Source organism: Periplaneta americana, chromosome 4 (assembly GCF_040183065.1).
Source record: "Periplaneta americana isolate PAMFEO1 chromosome 4, P.americana_PAMFEO1_priV1, whole genome shotgun sequence".
NCBI lineage: Eukaryota > Metazoa > Arthropoda > Insecta > Blattodea > Blattidae > Periplaneta > Periplaneta americana.
The window spans coordinates 60126061-60151576 of record NC_091120.1 but is presented as its reverse complement, the minus strand read 5'-3'; the positions used below and the strand labels follow the sequence as shown (position 1 = coordinate 60151576).

At 35.0% G+C, this 25516-nt stretch overlaps 1 protein-coding gene across 6 annotated transcripts in view; it reads right to left on the bottom strand.

Annotated features, from left to right (window-relative positions):
* The window catches only part of Stat92E (Signal transducer and transcription activator Stat92E), a 48384-nt gene extending 31889 nt beyond the window's left edge, over window positions 1–16495 (bottom strand). For 3 of the 6 annotated variants that reach the window (XM_069823384.1, XM_069823390.1, XM_069823389.1), the window contains exons 1-9: window positions 15809–15995; window positions 15558–15711; window positions 9438–9591; window positions 7682–7771; window positions 7394–7580; window positions 6704–6810; window positions 6021–6358; window positions 2373–2487; window positions 1045–1193 (exon numbers count right to left, since the gene is read on the bottom strand). In XM_069823384.1, the coding sequence (XP_069679485.1) occupies window positions 1045–1193; window positions 2373–2487; window positions 6021–6358; window positions 6704–6810; window positions 7394–7580; window positions 7682–7771; window positions 9438–9591; window positions 15558–15711; window positions 15809–15857 (1343 nt within the window). In that variant the 5' untranslated portion in view covers window positions 15858–15995. Of the gene's footprint in view, window positions 1–1044; window positions 1194–2372; window positions 2488–6020; window positions 6359–6703; window positions 6811–7393; window positions 7581–7681; window positions 7772–9437; window positions 9592–15557; window positions 15712–15798; window positions 15996–16358 lie in introns of those variants that run through there. The other 3 variants (XM_069823385.1, XM_069823388.1, XM_069823386.1) reach the window with 3 other exon arrangements.
* Window positions 16496–25516: the final 9021 nt, after the last annotated feature.

Here is a 25516-nt window from a genome sequence, read left to right as displayed (position 1 = left end):
AGATGTCAGGTGGAGCACCATCTTGCATGAAGATTATGTTTTCCATAACGTGATTCCTCAGTCTAGGGATGACTAAGTTCTGTAACATGCTGTAGTAGTGCTCCCTGTTTACTGTAACAGTCTGTCTTACTCCATTATTGTCCACACCTGTGGAGTAACAGTTAGTACGTCTGGCCGGGAAACCAGGTGGCCCGGATTCGATTCCCGGTCAGGGCAAGTTACCTGGTTGAGGTTTTTTCCAGGGTTTTCCCTCAATCCAATATGAGCAAATGCTGGGTAACTTTCAGTGCTGGATCCCAGACTCATTTCACCGGCATTATCACCTTTATTTCATTCAGACGCTAAATAACCTAAGATGTTGATAAAGCGTCGTAAAATAACCTACTAAAAATTAATGGTGGAGTTAACACGCGTAATTGAGGTTCGGTTTCCGACCAAAGTCATCAGTAGGCACTTTCCAACAATGTGGCCACCGCGATCTCCAGATTTCAATCCGGCCGACTAATCTTCATGCAAGTCATCAGTAGGCACTTTTCAACAATGTGGCCTCTGCGACCTCCAGATTTCAATCCGGCCGACTTTTGGTTGTGGGGTTACCTTAAAGATCGAGTTTTCCTGACAACAAACCTACTGCAACTGAAAGATGCCATCTTGCAAGAAATTGCCAATATTCCAAGATCTTATCTGCTGTGTATGGTGTCGCAGACAGAATGTTGTATGTTGAACAAGAGAACAGTGGCGGACATCTTCCTAATGTTTTGTAAATCCCGTTGTTTGCTCAACACTGTGATGTTTTTGTTTTTTCCCTATCTCAAATAGGCCTATAATAATATTTATAGAGGTTTAATGTTTGAACTGACTTTGAAATATCCTATACATTTGTGAATAAACCATAATTCACACTATCATGGGATCTAGTAGCTATAATTGTTTCTCATCTGAACAATGATGAGATGAGAGGCTTAAAGATATCTTACAGAACCAGGAGGAAATTTTAAGCATTTAACAAGCATATTTCTTATAAATACACGAAGTAGTATCTACCTGAAGCTGACAGAGAGTTGACGGGTGGCTTGGTGATATTCCATTGTTCCTGTATTGTTAAGTATTTCGCCGCTCGCTTCACCCTTGGCCATTTTGTCATTTTTTAAAAGTGCATTTGCTTGTGCTTCACTGATTATAGTCACCTTAACCTGTAACATGCAAAAATTAACAAGTTTATTATATAGCACATTCAGGAACATATGAATAAAAATATAAATTAGCATGATTTACATAGGATGGCTTCTTCATAGGTTAGTCGAAATTACAATAATGTTAACAAAACCCATTACGTCACTCTATTCATATACTAATACAAGTATAGTTAGCTCTATACCTTTTAAACTTTTTTAAATCTCTCTTGCACGAAATGAGAAAAAAAACTGTTCTATTTTAATTTAAATTTGTGTTTTAGTATAATTTAGATACATCTGAATAATTGAGAAAATAATATTCATCTGTGCTTAAACACTAGGTTATAGCTATTAATTTGAGAAAAATTCGTTCTGGCACCAGGAATCGAAACCAGGACCTCTCAGCTCTGCACGCTGAGCACTCTTTTCATCTGAGTTATACCATGACACGATTCACAGTGCCAACCGAACTCTTCTCCTTTGTGAAATCAATAGTCTACAATCTACATTTTAAAGACATTCATGTATATACTACGTTATAGATTTATAAGAACAATTTTAATTTGTTAATTACATAATATTACAGCCAAATACTCCATACACGCCACAATTGTTCAACTCTCCAATAATTTTTAACAACTCATATGCTTTTATTTTTACTATTTTCTTTACACAGGGCTTAAAAGGAAGCGCTCTTTAACTTATTTTAATACATTTTTTAGCTTTGTAGGGAAAGAAAGGAAAAATATTAAGAAAAAACACTGCGAAAATGTATTTGTACAAAATCTGAATAAATTATCATCTTGGCTAGTAAAAGAACATGGTCTTCGAAATTCTGTATCATAGGTGATTGTACCAGTTGAATTAGTATTTCCAAAAGGTAGTGTATTATCAGATCCAATTTTAATTTTAATTTAATTCTTGTAACCTAATACTTTCTCATTCTTTCATGATTCAGCTTTCTGTATCCTAGTGTTCTCAGGAAGTTTGTTTCACAAGTGTTAACATGTTTCCTTCTCTACCTTCTTATTGTCCACGCTTTGCTACCATAATTTAACACTGGTCTTGCTAAGGTTCTACACAATTCTATTCGAATATGCATTTGCATTAAAGAAGACTTCAAGATGTATTCCCATGTTTCTGTTGTACTCAATAAGATTGTCTGGTAATACAAAAAAGGTATACACATTAGCTTACCTGAGGTGGCGTCATATGAACGTTTAGCTTGCCTCCAACTAGCAACCGAACTGTTGATGTAAACCTCGTGTTTGTCTTCATTACCTGTGGAGGCTGCTTCTCGATGATGAATGTACTGCAACATATTAAGTGTAAAATAATATACATAAGTTAACTATTAAGTTTATATGTTCCATTGCTAACAGCAATGACAATATTGTGGTGGTGTGGACATGAAGCCAACCATTGTTTCTTTTAGAGACACCTGTAATGTGCAATTTATTGCCTTCCATATTACGACAGTCCATTTGAGGGCAGTAGACATGAATGCTATCATAGCTATAAATTTACAACATGAAGTCCAGTTTTACTTCTCTTACAAAGAAAGCTATACTAAGGACGGGAGTCAAGCTCAAGTTTAATGTGTGTGTCTAATGCCTACCCGCTTCACTTTGCGTGATTCGGGTTCCACATACTGCGGATAAATGGCAAGACTGAGACCCATTTTTCAAGTCGCACACCACTTCAGCGGGCCATGTTATGCAAGTTCAAGTTTAATACAGCGTATGCTTTCTCCTGGTTAGAAAGTTAATTGTGCAAACTTTGGTAAATATCAAAAGGGAGAGAGGGAGGGAAGGAGAGAGAGGGAGAAAGAGGGAAAGAGAGGGGGAGACACACACACACACACACACACACACACTCTCTCTCTCTCTCTCTCTGTGCACTGTCAGCCAAATGGCTAGAGTCATCAGCTTTCCATGCTGATAACCCAAGATCGAGTCTCAGTAAGTCCACCTGAACAGTGCTTGGTGGTAGGTTTTTGGTAGGTGGTAGGTTTTTGGTACTCCCATTCCCACTATTGACATACCACCATTGCTCCATTCATCATCATCCTGTTCAATGTAGTTCACCTCTCATGATGCACCAAGGGCAAACAACGCCTATGGCAGCTAAAAGAACTACAACTTCAGTGTGTTACACACAGCTTGGGTGAATGACATTGAGTCAAGTAACCACCATTAAAAAAAAAAAGCAGCATCTACTAGCAGCTTTCAATCTTTTTTATCTTCTCTTGTTTTCTCAAGTATCTGCAGTACTGCATATATAAATCAATACTCGTAATATCCTAACACATTCACGCATTCTCTGTATATGATCTCAGTCGTCTGTTCTATAATAAGTTGGAGAAAATCTTACATCATGTACTAAGTAATATTATGTCCCTGTAATTGTGACATTCAAGCAGATCACCTTTATTATGTACAGGATATATTAATCCTCCTTCCCATTCCCTAGATATGGTCTCTGTTAAATGTACACTCATAACTTATATAGCACTTCCAGAAGCACAGATTTACTAACTTTACAAACTTTGTGCATTAATACAATCTGTACTTCTATTATGGGTTCTTGCACTTCTTGATTCTCACATTATCATATGGTATTAATTCCACAGGTGTTTCCTCCTGTATGTATTAATATTTTCCTCACTTCCTTCAAGCAATTCCATGAAATGTTGATTCACCTTTCTAGTATTTCAGTTTTAACATTAGTTATCTCTTCACTAATCTTATGACCTTCCTTAACACATTTGGTTTAAATTCTTTCCTCGTGTTATTGGCAAAACTATAATATTTTCGAGTTTCATTTATTCATGAATGTCTTACAGTATTTTCATTACACAGATTATGTTTAATTTTTATGTAGGTACTGTTTTCACTTCTTAATATTTTAATATTATATTTTTGGAATATATCAGTTCCCTAACTGCCCATTGTGCAACTCAAACCAAGAAATGGATTCGGAACACCTCAAAATCTGTGCTTCAGTGGCTGACCATGATAATATCTTTGAAAAATATTGGAGTGCAATATTGTCAAATGCCTGGCATTAGAAAACAACAACATATTTTAAATTTGCTTACTGAGCTTCTACTATAGTGATTTTATATAATCTATCTAATCTACTTCCAGCTAGAGATTGAAGTAGTCATAAAACCATAATGTATTATTCCAGTTTGCATGTCTGTACTACACAGTTGATATACTTCAGACAACATTTCAACATGAGAGGAAAACATTAATTACACTAAGAAAACAACCTGTAATATGCTCACAAAGAGTTAATAACAAAGCTTACATGACTAATAAAATAAATATGTAAAGACCATCATCTTTCCTCCACTGTTTAAGGGTTTTCCTTTCTTGTGCTTAACACGAGATGGAGAAATGGAGAGGGACCATCAGCTTCAGCCATTGCACTGAGTTATCAGCTGTGCTGTATGAAGAAGGCAGTACCGTGCTTACAATGCATGCATGTTGTTATAATGTATGTTACAATAATTTATTGTGCAATATCTAAGACAAATAAGCATATTATTTAAATCATAAGTGTTCCTTATAAAAATGTTTAATTCAACTCATATTCCATATTATAAATATATATTATACATACTATTATTATTATTGTAGAAGGAACTTATTTAATGTGAGGAAGAAGATGGCAAGCATGAGCTTGGAGGCGTGCATCTAACAGCCAATCAGGAACCATTATGTCATGTGCATTTATTTACATCTACTTCAACCTTTAGCTGGAAAGAGAGTATATGCTATATTTTTCACATTACTAATTTCTTCACACTCTGTATCATATCATTCTTTTCTTTCTTTTTCTGAAATCAATTTTTCTGTTCTTCTGCTGATCTTTTAATATTACCTCTGTAGATGTAGATCACTTGACATTTCTCATTCCATTTTTATTTTCCTTGCTGTATACTTACGCTTTGAGTCTATCTATATATTTCTTTATGCTTTGTTTTCTTATTCAGGATCTTATAGTTTGATACTGTATCATCTAAGCACAATTCTGCTCGTTTTCTCCATTAAGTGTCAATTTTACAATGTGCATTAGCATTCATCATATTCATTAGGTTGCAAAAAGCATATTTTAAATTAAGGGTACACGGGAAAAACGAACAATGTCACATTTCCATTAAAGGTGAGATAGTGATCTATTTCAATATATTACTGCAAAATTCATTGATGTTTCTATTTGAAATGAAGGAAATGATGAGTATATCCAAGGTTTTAATTCTCCTTTACCAACTTTGGTAAAAATAACACTAAAGTTTGTAGTAATACAGTGAATTAGATAATGACATCAGCCTTAACAGCATTGTGACATTGTTCATTTTTCCCGTGTACCCTTCAATTTTCATTGTTTTCTTCAGTTGGAAATGGGCACCACATCTACATAATGTTATGATTTGTAACCATTGTACTTCCTGTTCGTTGCCAAGAGAAACAACCCGCCTGCAATCTATGGAATTCCAAAACAACATGTTTTCTAGATGGTAGAACTGTCAACCCTATGCCTACTACCAACCTGGAGAACCAGATCTCCTATTTATACCCCAGAGATAGTGGCCTACCTATCCCCCCTATTTGCCACCTATTGCAACATGTATGGGCTATATTGGGATTATTCTTGTTCCTAGCCTCCACATAGGAAGGACAATTCAACCAACTGTTACAAAATGCTCAACCCAAAAACAGACTAAATTATTTAGTAAAATATGTTTATTAAATATCTTTTAATTAATAGTTTTCAGCTGAGAGACAGGGAGAGCACATATCTATTGCTTTCAGAACTTAGAACTAAACTCCTTACCTTGTAACAAGGGATGACAATAGCTGCGTAATCTGATTGTTGAGATTTGGCAATATATCTGCTACACCAGGTGGCTCTAGTCCAATTTTTTGTTTTAATCTTTCTGCTTCCTTTATCTGCTGCCGATTTAACCAGATGATTTCAGCCAAAGATTCGCACCACTCCTGTATATTGTCCAAATTGTTATTGAATTGTGCTCCATTGCCCTGAAGCTGTTGTTCCCGTTTCCAGCGTATCAGTTCGTCATCAAGAACACGTGATTGCAAGGTATTGAGATGTGTTATTGTTTCCTTTAATTTATCAGCAAGAGTCAGACGAAGCTGCACCAATCCTGCCACCTGCAAAAATAAATACAAAAAAAATCACTGTTAACAATGACGCCAGTATAAATTTGTTGGTGCAAAAACACATTTAACATTTATTTATGCTTGATGCCGAGCAAGCCTAACTGATAGAAGATTAGTCACTTTTTAATTGAATTTGAGGAATTATTTCCTTTACAATATAAAATAGCTCAAACTTGGAAAGATCAAACAACTGCGAAAGAGAGAGACGCGCACGCACACACTTCAATTTTATCGGATCATGACTTAGTCATTTATGTATAAAAATGAAAGGAGCATCCAATCATCTAAACCAAAAAACACAAAACTAAAAACATCGTGGGTCATACTTCAACTTACCTTCTGATTAAGCATCTGTTCTAACATTTCTTTTTGTCTCCTTAGTTTCTTCTCCAGTTCAACATTCTGTTGGTTTTGGGGTTGAGTCTGCAGATGTTGTAAATGTGCTGTGAATAAACAAAAATGTGTTAACTCAAAAAGTGAGAAGTTCTTCATTAATTTTCAAGAAACCACAAGGAAGCCACGAAGTATGAGGAAAGAACAAAATAACTGATTTAAACTTGACCTATAGTAGTACCACAGTCTAGTATACTATACAGTCACGAAGCTTGAGTTGATGAGGTTGCTAGGAACAATAGACTGTGCAGGTACTATTTCGCATTGTCTGTAATGAGGCGATAGTAGCGATCCTAGTGGTTAGCAACTATCTATGGACGCATATTTATTACATACTGAGCTTCGTGACTGTATACACTAGACTGTGGTAGTACTGTACACTAGTCACAAAACCTATATAGTAATTTCATTTATTGCTAACGGTAAATTTGATCCACGTATACAATTATGTTTATAAATCTATTGCAGATGGAATGAATAACAATTTAACAATGGAATTTATAGTGTAACAAGTTAAAATTATCATTTACATATTACCAATACAGGGTTCTAAAAAGAGATTTCGAACTTCATCCTTCAAATAAGAATGTTACGATTAATTTAGAAGAAAACTGAAACTGAAGTCCTACATACCATTCAGTTTTGTACATTCGTGGTATTGTAAAGCAAATGCTTCTTGTTCTTGTTCCATTTTGCGTAAATCTTCGCCAGTTTCTTGTGTTCGCCTACGCAAAAATTCCAGTTGCTGAGCAATTTCAGCATTTGAATCTGGAAGCAGTGACAGTCCAGGGCCGACAATTCCTCCTCTTCCTAGTGCAACCTATATGCTCAAGAAAATTAAAGCCAAATAAATAATTATGCTTCACTTTGAATTTTAATATTTCACATAATATATATTTTATATTCAACAAAATCACTTACATTCTCAACCTGTTGCACCAGTTTCATCTCCGTATTTAGACAATGGCGAATTATGCGAAACAGACTTAAAGGATTATGACTATATCGTTGCTGTAAAAAGTAAGAAAATATTAGACAATGTTCGAAGTACATTATTACAAAAACATCAAGTAGAACTTTTGTTCACTCAAGAAAAAAGAACTTGAATCTGCACTGTAATTTTTAGTAGCAGATTTCTTGTACATCAAGTGAAAATAATAATTCCTCTGCTTTCCAATAATATACTGTAGCCTGCATAAAGTACATAGATGTGTAAAATATTTTGTAAACCATTAGATATCAAGGTTGAGTGTAGAAATTTTAACATTATTATATAAAATTATAAAGTCTAGACCAGTCATGTCAACTGATGACCATAGGCCCAAGCATGCGCTTTAGAGCTCAGGAGAACCTGAACGCTTTACAGCGGAAAAGAAACAGACACACGAAAGAGGTAGTACATGCCATGTGGTCGAGCTATATAGAGGGATGGCCAGCACTTATTCAATGGATAAAGAGAAGAGAACTTATTAAAACTGTATCCATGTTAATTTTAAGATTTGTCTGAGAAGTATAAGTGCATTATAAGAATGTAGGTTTTAATTTTAATGCTGATTTTTCACAAGTTTGCTTTTTTATTCAAAAGGAATAATTTATTAACTTTTTTTACAGAAAAGTGAAATTTTAAGATATGTTTATTTAGTAGCCTTACAGGTACTGAAACAATGTCGTAAATCTAATATATCGTAAATATGTATTACTGAAGATAGGGTATTGAAAATTTTTTAAATATTCGCATAGAAAATGTTTGTAAGGAAATGAATTAACAAAGCAACTACTGTTACATCATAAACCAAAGATAACGTTATGTGCCCATGTGTTGTAAAAACAACAGCTCTATAGCTTCAGCAGATTTTGAGAATATAATTTAATGTTCTGATGATAGGAAGTTGCGCACCAGTATCAACTTAAAAGCATAATGCGATAAAAGTTTTGTTATGTAACATTACAGTTAAAACATTTAAAGTACCTAGATAACTTTGTTTTGTATTATAATATTGTTTTAATTAATTTATTGATTACTTTTAAAAGGCTAAAGATACCATCAATATCAATTCCAACTTATCACGTCAAATTTAATCTCTTTCTTTCGGATATCACTTTCTTCATGAATGATGTACTTCATTCACTTGGTACAGTATAGTTGTACTACTATGGAATTTATGTGAATATTCCTTCTTAACTCTTTATTATGTTATTAACGTTTAAAACACAGCTGCAATATTAATAAATTGGTGTTAGTACTTTTGTTTTACAGACAATATCGATAATATCAAACAGAAAGAGACCATATAAAAATGACATAAAATTTTACGTTCTGGTTTGAAGTTTGTACACCACTATTTTTTTTAATCCAACAGGCCGCTTATTCATATACACAATTCTTCCTCCTTCCAGACCTAGCGCTTGACGTCCGTGCACAACGACAAGGTCAGAAAAATGCGCTTGCTTTGACATCACTGGTCTAGACCATAAAGTCAAACAGAAATAAAAGATCATTTATTGTATGGAAGTGGTACCCATGAAGCCCTGACTCTCCAAGACTATACTTGAAATGCCTTCTTCAGGCAATAACTTCCCTACAAAATCGTTAATTTTACTGTAAGATTTGTTTACAAGCATCATTATATCACTATTTAACTTTTGTTATATTAATATAACCTTGAAATACACTTACTCTGAACATATTGGCAGCCTCAATGAGTTTCAGTTTGGTAAGAAATAAGTCCTCTGTTGTCATTGTATTTGCTTTGGCTTCTAATTCTTGAATTAGAGAGGCTACGAGTCCTGTCACATACTGTTCATGTTGTGGGTTTTCTGGATCAAGATCCCTGATGATAAAATGAAGAACATAATTTAAAATTAATTTAATCTTAATAAATCAACTTATTTGTTGAACATTAGACTCTTTTGTGATGAAATCACCCCCTCTTTCTTTTCCATTTCGAAATAAAAACTGTCAATTCTTCAGATATCTAATAATGATATTTGCCAATGAAATTCAAAGGGTTTGCAAACGTAGTAGTTTCTCGTCAATTTTAGTGGAGTTAGGAACTTTCTGAAAGAGTTCCATTATATAGCATAAGTTCCCAAGCCATTATAATGAATGTAAGGTTTCATGTACCTAAGTCAACAATAATGGCAGAAACAAAATTAAAGTAATGATGAGAAGTGCTAGTTTTCACCCTTTGGACCACAAAATAAATGAATAATCTGACAAACTGAAAGTTCGACAATTTTAAAACATTATATAAAATTATTGAAAGAGATGAAAAAAACACACTGGGAGAATAAAACTAAACTGAATAAAAATCAATCTTCTTAATGTAGCCAGCTGTTTGCTGACAAAATAAGGTCCACTGTAGTCTTTTCAGTTCTTGTTTTTCATGAGAAATGAGGGGTATTTTGATCGGTGTTCATTATAGATGCCTGTTGCTAGTAGTCAGAGTTGGGGTGCAGTCAATATATACTGCAGAACTGTCTCTTCTGCAATGAACTATCTAAATTGAATAAAAAGAAAATTCTACAATATAAACCCAAAGACAGAAAAAGTTGAGGAAGACTGTTAAAAGGATGGAGTGAAATCATAAAACACATAGCCTAAATAATACATGGAGGAAGAAGAAAGAGAAAACGTTCGCAAGGACTAACAAAACTGTGAAATAGTAACATTCGGATATGGAACAATAAAATCAGTCATTCTAAGAAAGGAAATCACAAGCCAATGCAATGCAATGTAATGTCTAATTAAGGAACCTGAAAGTGCACTTCATATGTTAGATTATCATGAGCTGTTGAGCTTAGCAGCATTATATTTGCTACACGGAGCTTTCTTCTTTGTGTATAGTGATACGTAAGCACATGCTAAGAATCATGGATCAACTATATAGCTTACTTCTAGTATGTTAACACTAAGGGTGCTATTCATAGACCTTTCGCAGCACGCGCTATGAGCGTACTAAGCTAGCCCCGGCTATCCACTGGTTACTAGTACAGAATTCAAATCATATCCTATCGCTAACACTGGTTTATGAATACGAAAAACGCTGATCTCCACGCTAAAAAGGTCTATGAATACGGCCCTAAATGTTTAAGTTCTAGGCTACAACAGAATAGTATGATCAATATTGCAGTGTAAGTGCAGAATAATTATTACATACTGTATTATATAACAAAACTGAATGCACCAAATAATTATGTGAAAAAAGTAAGATGAGGATCTTCGAGAGATAATCTGTAAACAACTCTTCTATATCACGGAATCTAGATGAGGAAATAACTCATATAAGGAAGCGCAAGTTGTAACTCTCTCTTACACGAGCTTGATGGGTTAAGATATGACAAAAAATTACTTGAATAGTTCTAATATTTTTATTTTTTGATAAAAAATTTCCTAGAATACCAGTGCATAAACATGCAAATGTTCAAAACCTTTTCCGCAACATAAAATGAAGTGTTTAAAATGCACTGTTTCTTTAATTTAAGTAATTTAATTACAAATGTTTAATTACTATTCGACATGGTTAAATATAGGTACATTTATTTTATTACTATGTGATCAGACATCAAATTCATGCAAATCATCAAAATTTGTATAGTAACTCCAAGCCTTGTTCAACAAACTGCATAGTTTCATAAAATATTGTAGTACTATAAAATACTGATTTGTAACATTTTAAATGATTATTAACTTAATAAACTGTAACATGTATTTCTTTTTATTATAGTGAGAACAGAAGAAAAAATTGCGCAAGACAGTTAATCTCTACTGACACTGGGCAAGAACACAATGATAGAAAAAAAAAAAAAAAGTAATTTTATTATTTTACCAACCTAAGAATGCACATATTTTTATCGTACTTAAAACTGACTGTATTCGTGATATAAATTTAAAGGATGACATCTCCTTTATGGAAAAGTTAAAAAAAAAAAAAAAAAACGCAGATTTCGAATTTTGTAATGTTTTATTCTAAAAGAGTATTAAGCTGTAGACAGAGATGGGAGAGATTATGTAGAAAACATGCATTGCTACATAAACATGTATCTACACATTATGTACACTGCAAAATTGTAGACAAAATATAATCTAATTTTAAAAAGTAGAGAAGTGGATGTCGTATATTTACCTTCAATATAAATTTATTTTTGAATGCAACAAACTGGTTTGAAGAGAATAAAGAAATGAGGGCAGAAAAGAAATTAAATGTTTCAGTCCATGTAGTAATTCTAACAAAATCTGAAGAAAAAGAAGAAAATATATTGACAGGCTAGCTTTACTATGTTGCATGAATATTTCGTGTGGGTGGGATTATCTGTTGACAAACGCATAGTAAAACTATGCTGCACACCCTTACATAGAAGGGGATGTTCGTGAACAGCACATGAAATAAAGAGAACAATGGGAATATATGAAGAACAAGAGGAATACACGAGAAAGGGAAATATAAGGAGAATAAGTGGAAAAAAGAACAAAGGAATGGCAGGGAGAACAAGGAAATGGCAAGGTGAACAAGGAAAATACGAGAATATGGGAAAGACATGGATAACAGGGGGAATGCAAAGCAAACAAGATAAATACAATAAGAACAAGGATAATATAAGGAGAACAAAAGGAATAAAGAGAACATGGAGAAAACAAGAACAAGTGGAATACAAAGAGAACAAGGGGAAGACGAGAGCAAAGAAAAAGAAAGAGAACAGGGGAAGACATGAACAAGGGGAAGACAAGAATAAGTGGAACACAAAAAGAACAAGGGGAAAACAAAGAGAAACGGGTAAGACAATGACAGCAAGGGGAATAAAAGAACAGGGGGGGGGGTGCATTTTTATGTGCCAGTCAATTCCCGAGTTCCCCCATACCTAGTTTTACATCAAAATTCGAAACATAATTTTCATTTTTTCGAGTTTTCAAATACAAGAAACACAGACCTAACAATATATTCTTTTGCCTTAAATCTAAACACTATTCTTTCAAAATTTCACATACTGAATGTATAAAATACAATGTATGCTTAGTTTCTTATTATATTTTGTAACAATTATCTCAGTACTATACTTCCCAAAGTAAACATTTCCTCTTCCTCAAACTTCAGTATGAAATATCATTTTGTGGAATAATATAACACAGTATTAAGTTCTAATCTGGCAAAGCACCGCAAATTTGTGGATCGAAGCAGGGGTGGTAGCAGGAAGGACCAGATGCTGGTCAGCTGACAGAAACACAGGGAACATTCACTGGTATTCACTATACATTAAGTTACTTACTTGATATGTAACTGATATCACTATAGGAGCAAAATGTTCATGACAAAAATTTTTATGGACATCTGATTGCTAGTAAAAAAAATGGTCTTAAATTACTGTGGAAGCAGTTTTTGTTACAAAGAGCAACTAGCAATAGGCAAATGTTGTTTTGTGGCTTATGAAGTATTTGTGATAGTGAAAGAATTGTATTTATAACTTCTACATAAGAGTCAAATTGTGTGAAGAGTCCTGTTCTAGGCTTATGTCAGTTTTACATACAAATTCGTACAAATATTTTTTAAGGCCTAAAATTCTTGTCTGAAGAAGTTTTGAATTGCAGGCATAGTTTATGTAGATATCATTTTGTAGAATGTAAAGGATAGCTGTCAAAACAGAAGTTTATGAAGTCTTGAATGGGAAGGAGCCAAGCATTACAAAAACGATAATAAACAATGTAACTCTAACAGATGACTTGTCTGTAGTGAATTTTTTAAAGAGTATAAATAATGCTACTTGCTATTATATATTCCATAGGACTTCATTTACAAGTCACTCTCAGAGATGTAATTTCTTCCCATCTCAAGCTTGTAGTTCTTTCAGCCACCATGAAGGTACTGCCCTTGATGTACCGTAGGAGGCGAATTACATACCACCATATAATAAGGAAGCAATGGTGGAATACCAGTACAGGAAATGGGAGTACCCCATGAAAATCTACCACCAAACACTGTCCACCACAAATTCCAGTTAGACCTGCTGAGATTCGAACCCGGGTTACTAGCATGGAAAGCCCACGATCTAGTCATTCGGTTAACAGTGCACCACGAAATACTAACACTAAAAACTGTAGTGTGACAATTGTTACCAGTAAGTGCAAAGAGTGGTGAAAATAACTTGTGATGACTTGTTCTTTCAGTGACCATGAAGGCACTGTACAATATTTGGCTATTTTTGCTGTCATAAGTAAAGAATTGCGAAAATATTTTTAAAATCTTATAACATTTTGAATTAATACTGAAATCACTGTTCATATAAGTCATTCTCAGTAAAATAATGGTCACTATTCTTGCCAATACAGTCAAGGACCCAAGGTTCGCGGGATCAAAACTGGAAAAGATGATAGAAATCCTAGTGTGGCTTCCTTTAGACAGGAAGTAAAGCTGGAGATTCCACGTTGTAGATGTACAATATGTGAAAGAACCATATCCCTCAACAAGGGAGCTAAAGATAAAATTTACTGATCATTTCTTACCCACGTGCAAATTTGGAGGCAGTAAACTGGCTCCTATCAGTGATCCAAGTGTGGGTTGCTTTGTCTCACTTTCCACTAGTAACTTATAGCATATCGTTCACATACACTTACATTCTTCCAACAGCAACATTCGGAATCTATTTACGCTCCTTACAAATGAAGAAGGTATCTAAGTGAGCAACGAAAGTTTCAATGATGTTGGTTGTACATTTTGAAATATCATGATCAGAAGATTCTGTCCTCAACACACAGAAAAACATTAAGCCTATAGAAAAAAAAATAGTCAAATATTGTACAGAAAATTTCAGAAGGTGTAAGTAGCTGCATTGTATGATTAAGATCTCTTTTATGAAAATTTGGTATATACTTTTCCACCCCCGTTTTAAGATATAATATCTACTTAGAAATCTTTAAAGAAATGCTACACTTGTGCAGATATGCGACACAAAAAGTTTCACATTCATACCTAAATTTCCTTTGAGGAAAAATGAGACTATAAAGTATATAGGCCTACAACTTTGGTAATTATTTATTTAGCAATATCGTAATTATTGACGTGCCCAATGTGCCCCAAGAGAAACTAAAGGGTGGAGCTGGGAATAGGGGGGAGAAACTTGAAACATCTACACAACACTGAGGTAAGTGTTGCATCATTCACACAGTATACTGTGTTTGTGACATGGCGTCGTTTAACATATAATAATATACTAACCTAACCTAACCAACCTAACTTCCAGAGAATAAGGATTAGTCCGAAGCAAAGCTAGATGGAAGTCACACAGGAAGAAGCAGAGAAATAATGGATACAAATGGTATCGCTAACGTAAATAGGCTAATTACAACTTTTTTTGTAATAACTTACAATAGCTCCTACTCTTTTTCATTATCTGCATACCGGTATAGTAACATTTTCAAAACATGTTCGCACCTCCTGAAAAATGAGCTGTTCTAGTCTTATTTAAGCGCCCATTTAGCTCAATTTCGATTGTAGGCCCTAAACTCAAGTAATTAATACAGAGAAAAAAATCCACTTGTGCCCAACTATCAATACCTCATACGATATTGTGGAACTTACTAGACTTACAAAACAAAGGAGTATCGCAGAGAAATAAAAATTACGAATTAATTATGGAACAATGAACATCGGAATGGCGAGATTAATGATAAGCAAGTGTCCATGTTTCATGTGTTTAAAAGCTTCCTCTAGCTCCCTCGATTAACACGCATTACATAATTTTTATAACAGCAACCTTAAAATGCATGTATAGCCTATAAGCCTACCGTTGTATAAAACGGACATACCACATCTTTTCTTCAATCCATGCGGCAAGGAAATGGCGTACTTCAATGGGGAAATGTTCCCCATATACAGCTCGCACTTGTTGGAGTGCATCTCCCTGGAGCTGCTGAGCCTTAGTCCAAAGGGACATTGGGTTGCAGTCCGTATCGGAGCAACCTAAACACACAGTAATACAAAATGTAAATTATTTTATCTAATTAAATATATATACCTAATTAATTTTAACATAAAATAAAAACTTACAAAAACTTACTTGTATCTTCATAACGACAAGATGGTCTATCCTTTACGTCTTCTGACATGATTTTTATTTCAGAAAAAACATTCAGCTACATAAAAGAGACATCACAAATGGTAACCCAACCTAAACACTTGCTATTCACAGTTAACCTTGCTGTAAGTCTCACTAATACTAGTTGTAAGTATCCATATTGCTTTCACCAGAATTATAGTTTCTTGGAAAACAAACGTTCTCTTATACTTGTATTTCAAAGAGCACACCCAGACGCTACAGCTTACACGTTAGTCTACTGTCACGTCTGATATGTATTCCTATGCGTATTAAAACAGACAAGGACAGATGACGTTAAACAAAGCAACAATGGCTATTTCTTAATTTCAGACTATATTCATCATAAGGTAAAACTTTCTGCCTATTCCAATGATGCTAACTTGTTCTGAATGCGTGATTTGAAGTCCAAGAAGGTTGGGATGCCTGGAGACAAATTCCAAACAACTAAACACTAAAGAATCAGCTCCACTTTACGCGCCGATAACGTGCAGCAAACTACTTTACAACTTACCAAAACTTATGTCTGGTTTTGTCGTCACTCGGACAACGGATTTTCAATACCGGTGACTAATATTATTTCTTCTGAATAGTAATTACCAGGAAAATGTGACATAAACGATCTGCAACAGTTTTCCAAGAATTTCCAACTATAAAAATGGAAAACGGAGTCTCACGTGACTTGCGCATGCGTAAATGAATTTATGAAAAACTTACGTATCTAAATAATAATCTTAATGTACTTCATTTGCTAAATTATGATTAATTGCTAAATAAAATGAACGTTATTTGTGTTTTAATCAATATCCAAAGGTCAAATAAATATTTATCGACAACTTAATGTATATTGTGTACCTTAGATTAAATTGATTGTGCACCCTTATACAGTTCATATTAAACATTTCATAGCGAAAAAAAACAACAAATAAATGGAGTACTGAAAGGGAGAGGTATCTCCTACCACATCCAAAATAAACTTGAATGTGGCAAAACCCAGTGTTATCACAGAATGGATGATCATGTATAAACAAAAGATACTCTTCTCTCATCGAATCTTTAACTCACTTGTTACAATGTTACTATCAGTAAATTCATTGTATAAATCCTCCATATTTGGACAACTGAAACAAAATGTGCATCATTAATGTAGTGTCCGAGACCTACAATTATTCTTTTGTCTTATATCTTGACCTTACACATGCGTTTTCAGCGCCCTTTGTCTTTGTTAAAGGTCAATGTCACATTCTTCATCTGTCAGGTGTTAGGTATTATGGAATAGACCATTTTCTGTAAAAAGAAGTACTGTACGTTTAACTGTTGAACGCTTTGTTCAATGCTATTTGTCACTTCCAATTTAAATTATTTCGGAATATGAAGTACCGTATATATAGTATATGCGTTCACGTGTTAATATATATGAAATTATTTATACTGTACGGGTACGGTATGTTTCGCTTAATACATCAGCATATTCATACTGTACCCGTAATAAACTTATAATACTTCCTGTCAAATTGCAGAGTCCTTTATATAGGCTAATGCATAAATATTCGCAGTTCTGTGAATTACGCAACTTCCTTATGCAAATAAAAAAGCGATATCCGGTATTGTAGTATTGTATTAGTAATTCAGTTAATGTCGGACTAAAAATTCAGTTCTTGTAGATACGATTGGAATTCTTTATTTTTACAGAAAAATATCTTCTTTAAGGTTAATTTGTTACATATGACTTACGATAAAATAAATACGTGAATTTCACTTTCTCTATAGCCTATTTTATTGTCATATTGCCACAGTCTAGTACATACAGTCACGACGCTTGAGGTGATTATTTACATTTCTCGCGATACAATTCTCCAAGCGGTTAGCAACTGAGATTACTAGGAACAATAGACTGTTCTATAGTAGCGATCCTAGTGGCTAGCAACTAAAGCTCAATTGTCATTGGTTGCATATTCCCTACGTATTGAGCTTCGTGAATGTATGTACTAGACTGTGATATTGCCATTATTATGTACGTAGTTATAGATGTATGTCCGGTCATTTTAAGGTTAAAAATTCCAGATGTAACCTGTGTAAAAGGTGTAAACATTGTGTCACTTTCAAAGGAGATTAAGAAAACAGAAATAATCTATAATGCTGCACATTAGCGGAGGCTAGATCTACCATAGTATGAAGTCCCTCTCCATAACGTCATGGTCTAAGGCAGAGGTCGTCAGCACAGAGCACGCTGGGGCTAGTCTCTTACCCGCGGAAAACGCAGTGCACTAGGGTACACTCCATAGTTGCTAGTGGGTATGCTCTCTATCTCTCCCTGTTGCATGACGGTGCACATGGGACAGCACCGCGTACCCTTTGCACATTTCAGTGAGTGCTGACGACCACTGGTCTAAGGCATCATGTTTTGGATTCGTGTTAAGGATGGAATTTCGGCTAGTGTATGGGACTGTTGCCCACCCAGCGTTGTGATGAATTTGGAGAGCTATGATTGGTAGTGAAGTCCGGTTACAAAAACAACCTAAATTGTCTAGGGAGAAACATTGTGCTAACCACACAATACCTCCGTTATGGTTGAATGAACATTTACCTCTGTTGAGCCATGTAGACATGAAGCCAGCAACTGACTAGTCAGCCTAGGCCCTTCATGGACTGTTACACCATAGATTACTTACCATAAGTGCAGGGGCGTATTTTGCGGGCTACCGGGGCTACCGGCGGTAGCCCAAGGAAATTACAAAAGAAAAAGTTTATAATATAACATAATGTAATAATTTTGTATTATTAGTTTTACCATAGTAATTAAAATTAAAGTAATTGTTAGATATATTTTGTGTAATAATAGGGTCAGCGGTAGCCCAAACCCTTTAACCAGTATACACCACTGCATAAGTGGTGTGAACTAATGTCTCACCTTTATTCATTAAAGTTTCATAATTTGTATCTGCTTTCCTATGTTTCACATTTATATCAAACAACAATAAACAAAAAGCAAAATAAATGTTGATATAGAATTGGATCACCTCCTGTAGCTGGATCGAAAAATGATGTATTTAAGTTTTGATCAGTTAATAGTATAGTGATTGCTCCAGCAAGAACTGGTAATGATTAAGTTTGCAGTATAGACCTGTTTTCAGATAATGCTTCATTACAATAATAAAAAAAGCTGTGTTGGAAGGTGAAGAAAGAATGATGCTGAAACTGATCAGGAAGAGGAAAAGGGATTGGTTGGGTCACTGACTAAGAAGAAATTGCCTACTGAAGGATGCACTGGAAGGAATGGTGAACGGGAGAAGAGTTTGGGGTAGAAGAAAATACCAGATGATAGACAACATTAAGATATATGGATCATATCAGGAAACAAAGAGGAAGGCAGAAAATAGGAAAGACTGGAGAAAGCTGGGTTTGCAGTGAAAGACCTGCCCTTGGACAGAACACTAAATGAATGAATGACAATAATAATTACGTAATTAGCCTATATATAAAATTAAATTCAACTTTTATTCTAACTTGCATAAATTAATGTCAAAAATGCAACTCTTACAAGCTTTAGCCTACATAGAACTTGAATGAAACTGACATTTCAAAGAAAATTCCCATGCAATATATAGGCTATCCTACATTCAATGGTTTAGTAGGAGCAGAATATAGATACCAGTAGAAAAATTTTAAATTATGGTTTATTTAACGACACTCGCAACTGCAGAGGTTATATCAGCATCACTAGTGTGCTGGAATTTTGTCCCGCAGGAGTTCTTTTACATGCCAGTAAATCTACTGATATGAGCCTGTCGCATTTAAACACACTTAAATACCATCGACCTGGGCTGGGATCGAACCTGCAACTTCGAGCACAGAAGGCCAGCGCTATACCGACTATGCTACCCAGGCCGACAATACCAGTAGATGTTACAAGATCTGAATCCACCTATCCTACAGAATTTAGTCAAGTTCTACCAGCAGTAACTTGCAAAGTGGTAAGCGAAGATATGAATCACACTAAAGTGACTGGGACTATTTTCTTATTAGAAATGCCCATTCACTTGCCAGCATAGCTAATGATTCATGTCTGACAATAATGGGATTAATTGTTAATGGAATATCTGCTACAACTTTATGCTGTGGTTTATAACCTAGTTTGCACTACAACTTTACATTAGTTGCTGGGACATTAAATGTATACAACCAATGTACAGTAGCGTGCAAATTAATCCGAACACGACATATTTTTACATTTTCTGTCGTCGTTGGCCTCACAGCTGCTCATACCGCTTTAATTGACATCTGTAGTACGTGTAATTCCATTGTTGAAGGTCTGTCGTTATTATTTTTTTTATAATATGTGACATTTTGCCTGTCGTTTTGTACTTATAAGCATTTCAGTTGTGTTGAAGACTTAATACTGCAATCCTGTGTACATTCTGTCGTCTTCACAAATGGATACAACTCCACGAAAACGGTCTAAAATTATAACATTAGCAGAGCATTCTTCTATGACACAGAGGCAAAGTGCTGCAGAATGTCACATCGGTTTGGCTACTGTTAATTCGATCATAAAACGATACAGGGAGACTGGATCCATCACACCCCAGAAAAAAGGAAACTGTGGCCGGAAAAGGAAGACTTCACCTGCAGATGATTGTTTAATTGTCAGGAAAAGTAAATTAAATCCTAGACTAACTGCTGTCGACTTAACCCGCGAGTTAATGGCTACCACTGGGGCGAATATTCACGTCACAACAGTGCGGCGTAGGCTTTTGGAAGCTGGACGAAGGGCTCGTAAGCCTATTAAGAAGCAACTGCTATGTGCAAAAAACGCTTAATGTGGGCAAAATTACATCAACACTGGACAGTGAATGACTGGAAGAATGTACTTTTTTCCAATGAGTCTCATTTCGAGGTCCACGGCCACCGTGTTTCTTATGTATGGAAAGGATCCGAAAAAGTAACAGCAGCTCATCTCCAACAAGCACCCAAATACCCCCCTAAAGTAATGTTTTGGGGTTGTTTTACACATGAAGGGCCTGGAGCATTAATACCTATCAAGGGAATGATGAATTCTGACAAATATATTCACTTATTGGAAACCAGAATCGTACCCCAGCTGCAAAAATCATTTCCGGATGGCAGAGGTGTGTTCCAACAAGACCTGGCACCATGCCATACGTCTCGAAAAACTACAGAATTCTTCAACAAGAAGAATATTCAGGTACTCCCCTGGCCAGGCAACTCACCCGACATCAACCCCATTGAGAACTTATGGTCAATTTGCAAAAGAAGAATGCAAAAAATGGATTGTTCTACAAAGGAGAAGATGATTTCTGCCCTCATTGGTGTATGGTTTCGCGATGAAGAAAATTTGTGGGAAATTAGTGGAATCCATGCCAAATCGTCTCAGAGCTGTTATTAGGAACAAGGGAGGCCACATAGATTACTGAGGTATATCTTAGATCCTTTTTTTTTATCCCGTTTGAGTGTTTTTGCATAAGTAATTACGTTGTTCGGATTAATTTGCACGCTACTGTATATAAAAATAGATCAGAAATTAAAATATTGTAACAAAGTAGGCTACCTGTCTGTCCTTATTTAATTCTATTTCTCAACTGCAAAAATCATGAGGCTTATGGTGGGGTTAAAATCTAGAGAAGGCAAGAACTAGACTCCTTCACCAGGGCTCAGTTTAGGACTGACTGTTGCATTACATCTCGTGAAAGGATATGAAATTTAATCCAGGACAGTCATCTAAGAGTTAAAGGGCCATATTCATAGACATTCTTAGCGCAGGCTTCCGGTGGATGATCAGCGAACTAACACTTTTCGTATTCATGGACCAGTGTTAGCAATATGATATAATATGAATCTGTACAAGTAACCAGTCGATAGCTGGGGCTAGTTTAGCACGCTTGTAGCGCGGGCTAGCGAACTGTCTATGAAAAGCACCCAAAGTGTATAAAGCAGTTGTGGGACAGGTTTTTGTGAGATGCTGTACTCTTAGTCACAAATGGACGTTGGTAGTAAATAAACTATGTTCTCATTTGCCTTCCTGTGTTACCGGTATCTCGGATGTTCCAACATTTAGAACACTACATTGACTGCTAATCACAGGCGGAGTTATGGGGAGGCATGGAATTGCACTGCCCTCTCAAACTTGGCCGAACTCCTTTTTTTTTTTTTTGTCTTCCTATTAACATTAGAAAATATTGAATCCAAAAGATTTTTCTTGCTTTTGTTTATGATTAAGTTTATGTACTTAAATTGACGAAGTAATGTCTTCAGATCATGTGTTTGGACTGTAATATTTTAAATTTCTGAATTATAAGAATTTCTATACCTGATTTGAGGAATGGAAGCACTTTAATAATGTTTTAATGTTTTTTTGTAACAGCCTGTACTGATGTGTTAGAACTCTGCAGGTGTTCAAGCAGCCACTTGGAGAAATATGAAGAACATACTGCAGAACAATGAAAAAGAAAAAAGAAAAGTGATCCTGGTATAATGTGTAAACTTAAAGACGAGATTAAATAAAATAATTAGAATTTACATTTCATATATCATCTTGCTCTTTTTTAAATAAACAGATAAAGTAAATGTAAAACTGGTCCACGGCTGTGGAGTAATGGTTACCATGTCTGGCCATGAAATGAGCAGGCCCAGGTTGGGGTTTTTCCTCAACCAATTGAAGCAGAATTGCTGGGTAATTTTCGATGTTGGACCTCGGACACATTTCGCCATCATTAACTCACATATCATCATCCTTACAAAAACCTGGGTTAAGTTCACGGTGTGGCATGCTGTACTCGTACAAGAGCATGGCCGTTCAGCTATCCAATTATTCACAGAATAGGAGTGGTAAGCACAATAAGCCTCAGACTGCAGTGCAAGCCTTCGGGTCCCTCCTCCGTGCAAGAGGGGAAAAAAAAGTAAAATTGTCTGTATATTTTGTTACAATTTTACTTTATTTTAAAATACCTTTATTAAATGATCATGTTCCGATATACTGTACCAAGGTCAAGTTATAACAGGGGGAGGAGATAAATGATGTGTTCCCCATAATCTCGTTTTATTGGGATTGTATGGTTATGGATTTGCTTTGCCGATTACGCTATCCCGTATAATACACTTTTTTTTGTCCGGTCCCTGCACATTTCATATATAACGCCTTTATAAAATACCCTGTTTGTTGCACTCAAGTCCCGCATAATACGCTGTTTTTGTGGAATATTTTCGATGTAATTTTCAGCAATGTACTGTAACAGCAATGAAACATCTTGGTGACTGAACTCACTGGTGTCATTAACCTGAAAAGTATTGGTATTCGACTCTTTACCTGCACATTTAAACCTTCATACTTCATACCTTGGTATACCCCACCCTCTTGTTACGCTCTCTTATTCTACTCTTTATCTGCGCACTTAAAGCCTACATACAGTTACAAACCTCACCCTCTTGCTAATCCTCTCTCTCTCAAACAGCATTCCTCACTCGGCCGTAATAAAATTCTGGAAATTTTTGCTGGGCAGTTTGTTGTCCTTTAGTGTATTGAAGTGTCTGTGAATGTGATTACAATGACAATGAGTGTTAAACAAAAACGACTTTCTGTGTTGGAAAAATTGGAAACCTTAAGAAAGTACGATGAGAACAGTACTCTTACTCAGAAACAACTCTCTGATTCATTAGGAATCCCATCATCGACATTAAGAACGATAATAAAAAATCGCGACTCAATCACTACAGTTGCGACGTCGTCAGGAGGATATAATCGCAGGAAACTGAAGTGTGGTAAACATGAAGACTTGGAGAACATGCATACGGCAAACAACTATAAATGACTTTTTTTTCCGAAAGAATTAAGTACAGTACATATTGTAAAGGTCTTTGACGTACAGTAATTACATAATGAAGTAATACTATATTACCTTTCATGAATCATGTATTTCAATAAAGAAAAATGCTAATAGATACTGTATACAAGTCAAAATTAGTATACCCGCCTAATACACAGTTTACACCCGGTTCCTTGAACAGCGTCTTATCGGGGTTTTACTTTAGTTCATTACTTACTCCTTGGCACTACAGTTCTTCGTCACAATAAAAAACACCTCAGTTTTTCAGTTCTTAGTGTTTGTGATTAATCTTAAGCAAAATGAAAACTACTGAATCAGCTGCTTTGTCACATATTATTACACAATATAGCTTTAAAAAAATGTATAATTCATTACATAAAACATTTCATTTTGTATGTCATGACTACACTAGATGTAAGGATCTATTATAGCTGCTTTTACTGTGTGGCCTCAAATAGCAAAATCTTGAGTATTAGCTATTGTATTGATTAAAACAATTTACCACCATATGCATTTGTTTTTCATCTAACATTGACTAGTTTTCAAAGAGTTCACCTTCAACATTGCTTCCATATGATAGCTTGAAGATTCACACACTTTCAGTTTTTCAGAGTCTTCCTTCCAATTAATTACAGAAGCCAGTTTTAATGAAGGTCATCTCTCTTTCAGTCGAAAATTGAAAAGTTTTATCCTTATAATATAACCTTACAGAGAGAACAAAAGATATATTTTATCTGGTCATAAATACAGTAATCCATGGGAAGGTTTTATTTCAGTCTATATTACAAAGCCTCTTCAGTTTCTTTGTTTCAGTTCCTGATTTCTTCTCCGACACAGAACTTGAATAGTAGGTTTCTTTTAGGCTAGATGAAAATTCACTTGAATCCATATTTGATAGGCTACAACCTGGTAAATGGTGCAATTTCCAAAGCTTGGACTACCTCTTTAATCTTATTTTTAATCACATTGTCAGCTTAGAGTGTAAACCTATTACCAGAAAGGAAATTTTGCAAGAGAAGCAAGAAACGGAGTTTAAATTAACTCTGAAACTTTAGGACTAAATCCAAAGTACAGGCAGGGCCGGATTAGGTATAGTGCCGCCCCTAGGCAGTGCTAAAATTTGCCACCTCTCAACTCCCACAGTTTATGAGCAGCTATTATACAGGTCACGTTTAATTTAAATTCGTTTTAAGTGAAATGTTACAATTGAGAAAACAAATTACTGGAATTAAAATACATGCATCTTACTTGTGAATTATAAATACTGTATTTCCTTCGCACTTCTTCATAGAGGTAGCATTGATGATGTCATCAGAGTTGATCTGACGAAGCTTTCAGACTCGATGCAAAGGAATATATTCAATCTTATTCATTGTTGAAACAAAATTGATTTTTTGAAAAGCAAGCTGTGGTTTATTTTTAAGCATTGGTTTTGTTGGTGGTATAATATTACGAGTATTTTTCTTAGATAAGAAGTATAAAGTAAACTGAAAAATAAACTCAAACTCTTTAGGGAATAAACCTTTCACATTGGTGCACATGCTGAAAAGAGATTAAATAGTATTGTTGATATAATATATTGAAAATGTAAATGAGAGTTGTGGTTACTATTCATAGAATAATTTGATTTTCAACAATGCATTCTTGTTTATACAAGCAGATCCAAAATATAATAACGTGATACCGGCATTAGAATGTAACTATGCAGCTGCACACTTTCCTTTTACTTTCACCATAACTGCGACAATGCGATAACAAAACAATATCCGACTTTCACAAGGTGTTCAACACAAACTTCGAGAAATACGAACCAACAACTGTTTTAAAAACA